The sequence below is a fragment of the Furipterus horrens genome, unplaced genomic scaffold (assembly GCF_987537825.1).
Source record: "Furipterus horrens unplaced genomic scaffold, mFurHor1.1.pri manual_scaffold_4, whole genome shotgun sequence".
NCBI classification, from domain to species: domain Eukaryota; kingdom Metazoa; phylum Chordata; class Mammalia; order Chiroptera; family Furipteridae; genus Furipterus; species Furipterus horrens.
The window spans coordinates 25,976,919-25,982,355 of NW_028327174.1; the positions used below are offsets into that span (position 1 = coordinate 25,976,919).

Below are 5,437 nucleotides of genomic sequence, written 5' to 3' on the forward strand. Positions count from 1 at the left end.
ACTGCCACGCGCCCGTCAGCGCAGCACCGGGACCAGAACCTAAGGCCCCGCTGCCCCGGCCCCTCCCCACGTTCCCAGCCGTTTGGCTAGTTTGTTTGTCTTATTTTTAATTTCTCCGAGGCCAGCCAGAGCAGGTTTGTTGGCAGCAGTACACCTCCAGCAATCACGCGACCAGCCAATCTCCCGGCGGCGCTCACGGAGTCGGCGCGCTCAGGGAGGCGGGGAGACGGCGGGATCGCGCCGGGGCCACCTTAAGGCCGCGCTCGCCAGCCTCGGCGGGGCGGCTCCCGGCGCCGCGACCAATGGATCTCCACCTCTGTTTAAATAGACTTGCAGTGTCAATCATTTTCTTCTTCGTCAGCCTCCCTTCCACCGCCATATTGGGCAATTAAGAAAAGGGGGCTCGTCTTTTCGGGGTGTTATTCTTCCCTTCCCCTCTGCCCACTTTCTCGCCCCTCCGCATCACTGACGCCGGAAAGGTTTGGAGAGCCTCTCGGTTCGCGGGACGCGCGGGCTTGCACCAGCCTGGACTTGGACTGCCTTTGCCACCCCCGCCTCTCGCCTCTCCCCTCCCCTCCCCGCCCTCTCGCTTGCTAGTACACTTGATCGGCGGAGACTGTGGGCTGCCTGGCCCTCACCCCCTCCCAAGACCTAGCGCGCTCCTGACGCGCCAGTTACTTGTTGGGGTTTGTTTCTCTTGGCTCCCAGGGCAGTCGCAGGCTTTATAAGTGGAGTTCGGGTCGGGTCGGGGCGTTTTGTTTTGTTCAGTTTTGTTTTCCGAGAGAGAGCGAGAGGCGGTCGTAAAGACCTGGGAGGAAGATGTCAAACGTGCGAGTGTCTAACGGGAGCCCGAGCTTGGAGAGGATGGACGCCAGACAGGCGGAGTACCCCAAGCCCTCCGCCTGCAGAAACCTCTTCGGCCCGGTGAATCACGAAGAGTTAACCCGGGACTTGGAGAAGCACTGCCGAGACATGGAAGAGGCAAGCCAGCGCAAGTGGAATTTTGATTTTCAGAATCACAGGCCCCTGGAGGGCAAATACGAGTGGCAGGAGGTGGAAAAGGGCAGCTTGCCCGAGTTCTACTACAGACCCCCGCGGCCACCCAAAGGCGCCTGCAAGGTGCCCGCGCAGGAGAGCCAGGATGTCCGCGGAAACCGCCAGGCGGGACCTCTACTTGGGTCTCAGGCAAACTCAGAGGACACACACTTGGTAGACCAAAAGACTGATGCACCGGAGAGCCAGGCGGGCTTAGCGGAGCAGTGCGCTGGGATGAGGAAGCGACCTGCCGCAGACGGTAATGACCCTCTCAAAAGCATAGGATGTCTGTGTGTCTGGGGCACCGCCTTGCCTGCTTGTGGGGCTTAACCCATCAGCCTTTTTTTTTGTCCCCCCACTGTATTCTGATACAGCTTTTTGGGAGCGAACTTTCGTAATCTAGGTTGTGACTGTTACCTGTTTGTGCATGATTTGTAAGTCAGAAGCCTGAGATTGTATTATCTGATCATTTTACTAACCGAAAACATCGCAGGTCCTCGCGTCTAGCGGTTGGTAGGTATATGACAACGTTGGAATGTTTATCAGCGGCTTCCCCTACGCTTTGGAGAGAGAGCTTTAGGGCGTAGTAAACACTGTCTGTTATGTGAAAACAACCTCTTTTTGTGACCTTAAAGGCCACTCAGAATGACGGGCCCAGTGTGGGTGGAGGTGGTGGGTTTTTCATCCTCTATTGAGCTAACTTCTGCCAGCCATTGTTTTTTTCTAATAAAGATTGTGTGTGTTCATTTTCAAAATTCCCTGTTGTCCTTAGATGCCTCTTCTCAAAACAAAAGAGCCAACAGAACAGAAGAAAATGTTTCCGACGGTTCCCCGAACTCGGGTTCAGTGGAGCAGACGCCCAAGAAGCCGGGCCTCAGAAGACGTCAAACGTAAACTTCTCGGTAGGTTTGATTACTAAGAGCAAATAACTGACACCCGAATTAGGCTGCAGGAACTCGTGAGTTTTCAAACCCCAAGATATCCGATCTTAGTGGTTGCTGGCAGATTAGAGTTTGTGGGTTTTTATTTTGTTTATATTTTGTGAGGTTAAAAAAGTAGGAAGGGGTGAGGCTGGGAATCACTGTGGGGATACTGTATTTCTTCAGAGTTTCCATGTCCTGAGGTTATTTTCTCTTGAAACTCGGAAATGACGGGAACTAGAGTCCTAGAGTCCCAGGCAAGTACTCGTAACCAGGGCCCTGTGGGTAGGTAGGTCAGTTCCCTGTGAGTCCCACCAAAACATGTTGGGAACAATAGGTTATTTCCTCATCTGAACACCAACCACCTAGGGGTATGCCTCAGACCCACTTCATGAGAATTCATTTCCCAGAGGTTCAAGTTGAGTTAGCATATTCCAGGCCATACATGGAGAAATGGCGAATAAATGATTACATTTAAATTTTGTGGGAAACTTTAGGTACAGATGGCTCATATTTTGTTAATCAAATGGTTAGAAATGCCAAAAGAGAGGTATGTTGTGTTCTTTTATCTTTATCATTTTCATAAACTATCATTTTCCTTGTTTTCTGATAAGTTTTGGGCACAGAGAGGGAAGCTGCATGTTTTTTAAAAAACCACAATAGAGAGCTCAAAAAAACAAAACAAAACAAAACAAAAAAACCAACAACAACTAAGGTTCCTCAGAACTTCTGGTACACTGAAGTTGCAAAGCAGAAGTTAAATTAACTCTGCCAGAGTCAGCAATCCAGGAACACGTCAGCATGTATATGCTAATCACGCTATAACAAGACGATTTGGATATTTGTAGGGGAAATAGTAGATATCAGGGCTAGCTAGGGTAGGTCTACCCTGAACAAGGCTGTGACCTCTTCTCCGCCCTCCCCACCCCACCACAAACATGCTCATAGCCTAGCATATAAAGAAATCTTAATAGATGTTGATACCAACTTTTAAAATCCTCATTTATAAACATTTAAAAATAAGGTACACAGGGATTAAAGTGGGGTCCAAGTGCGTTGCGTTTTTAAAACTATGTCATATATATGACTTCTTCACATACATCGGCTATTATCCAGAGCTTATATAAAATAGCACTATAGCACCTCTGTATTACAGCTGAATATGAAGTGGGAAAATTGGGTGAAAAATTGTTCTGACACAACCTTACCACCTGTGGCTGTTGTTGGTTTGTGACTTGTGGCCTAGCTCATCAGATGACCTGGTCTCATTCTGACATAGGCATTTGTTAGTAAATATTGCCAGTTCAGTGAATACTAGAAATAGTAGTAAAGTCCTATTCAGAAGCATTCATGTGTATATTCTGCATATGACTAAGAAATAGAATATTAAAAAAAAAAGTTAATAGAATTTTTTTGTAGGCTATAAGTTGTATTTTCCATTGTTGTTCAAACTAGAAAATTTTGCTACTCTTAAGTGATAGTTTCTTAATTTTCCTGTTTCACCATCTTTGACCCTGATTCTCTAGACCAGGATTTATCAACCTCTACACTATTGACATTTTAGGCCAAATAATTCTTTGTTGTGAGACGTTGTCCTGTGCATTGTAGTGTTTGGCAGCGTCCATGACCTCTCCCACTAGATGCCAGTAGCACCCCCTTCCCCCGGTGTGACAAACAAAAATGTCTCTAAATATTGCAAATGTCCCCTGGGGTACAAAATTGCTCACTGTCGAGAACCAGTGCTGTAGATAAAAGTACACAACACAGAGAAGAGTAAAAATCCAGTGAAAGAAACACTGGATAGAGATAACTATAGTCATCAACTTTTAGTACCTACTTTCTTTTCCATCACCCAGGTATTTCCCCACTAAAAGTGACAAAATAATTACTGTACTCTATTGGTAATGTTATTCTAGTGCTTTTCTCTTAATTCTTTCCTCTGTTTCTCTTGCAGAATTGCGAGTATGTTTCCTTGTATATCAGATACCCCACTGCTTGATGAAGCAAGGAAGATATGAATTAACATTTTTAAATACATATCGCTGACTCCATGAAGTGGACGTCCTGTATAAGCACTGAAAAGGAACAACAAAATAACACTAAAATTTTAGGCGCTCTTAAATGATCTGCCTCTAAAAGCATTGGATGTAGCATTGTGCAATTAGGTTTTTCCTTATTTGCTTCATTGTACTACCTGTGTATATAGTTTTTACCTTTTATGTAGCACATAAACTTTGGGGAAGGGAGGGAAGGGTGGGGCCAAGGAATTGGCATGGGGATGTGAAGAGCTTGCCTCCATTTAGAGCAAGGAGAAAAATATTTGACTTGCATAAAGAGAAACAGTTTAGGGAAAGGGTTTGAATTGTTTTCTTTAAAGATGTAATGTCCCTTTCAGTGAAAACTGATACTTCATTTTAAAAATCATTCAGATTTGAACACTGGCTACAAATAACCCCTATTTATTTTTACAGGAAGCTATTTCTCATAATTCCGTTATGTAGCAGCAAACGGCTTTTTTTTTTTTTTTTTTTTAAACAACAACAGACTGTCCTCAGTGCTCCTCTCTAGGCCCCCTTACAATTGGAATTTGCCAGTTAATTATTCAGCTGTTAGGTAATCACTCCAGGTAATTCTGGGCAAAAAAATGGGGGAGTTTGGAATGTTCAGAATTGGCCATCTAATTTTATCAGATTTGTTGAGGAAATTTCTGATTTTCTTTTCACCTTGCGCTGTGTAGACATAGTCAAAATAAAGATCTGTATGTAACTTCACATAAAAAAACAATGAAATAATTTTAAATTTAAAGATTCTCACTCTATTTGTTAGTTTTCCCAAAAGAAAGTGGTGTTTTAGGAAGAAAGTGTGTATAGAAAAAAGACAATATGGTATAAGTGAAATGGATACTACATCTTTAAACAGTATTTTTACATTGCCTGTGTATGTATATGAAACAAAACAATTTGAACTGTACCTGTGTACATAACTCTGTAAAGACACTGAAAAATTATACTAACTTATTTATGTTAAAAAGATTTTTTTTTTTTTAATCTAGACAATATGCAAGCCAAAGTGGCATGTTTTGTGCATTTGTAAATGCTGTATTGGGTAGAATAGATCTCCTCCCCTCCTTCTTTAAATAATATGGCTGTGCTTAAATGGTTGCATACTGAGCCAAGTATAATTTTTTGTAATGTGTGAAAAATATGCCAATTATTGTTACATATCAAACAATCAATAAAGAAAACTTGCGTAGCTACTCATTGAGTTGAACTGTATGTAATGTGCTTTACTACACTTGAGGTACTCGACCTTGCATTTAAATCAAATTTACACAAATATAGTATGAAGTGAATATCTAAATAATTCAGGCCCACAACTCAGAAGATGTTTCTGTGGGTCTAAATGTAGTAGTCACTATTTTCCACTTAGTTCTGTGTGGGTGGAAAAAGCTTTAGAAGTATAAAGTGGAAAAGCCACATTTT

At 43.3% G+C, this 5,437-nt stretch overlaps 1 protein-coding gene across 1 annotated transcript; it reads left to right on the forward strand.

The window, feature by feature from the left end:
* Positions 1 to 342: 342 nt before the first annotated feature.
* Positions 343 to 5,211, forward strand: CDKN1B (cyclin dependent kinase inhibitor 1B). Its single transcript, XM_090272864.1, has 3 exons — positions 343 to 1,294; positions 1,808 to 1,937; positions 3,910 to 5,211. The coding sequence occupies exons 1-2, from the start codon at positions 820 to 822 to the stop codon at positions 1,927 to 1,929; spliced, it is 597 nt and encodes a 198-aa protein (XP_090128990.1). The 5' UTR covers positions 343 to 819; the 3' UTR covers positions 1,930 to 1,937; positions 3,910 to 5,211.
* Positions 5,212 to 5,437: the final 226 nt, after the last annotated feature.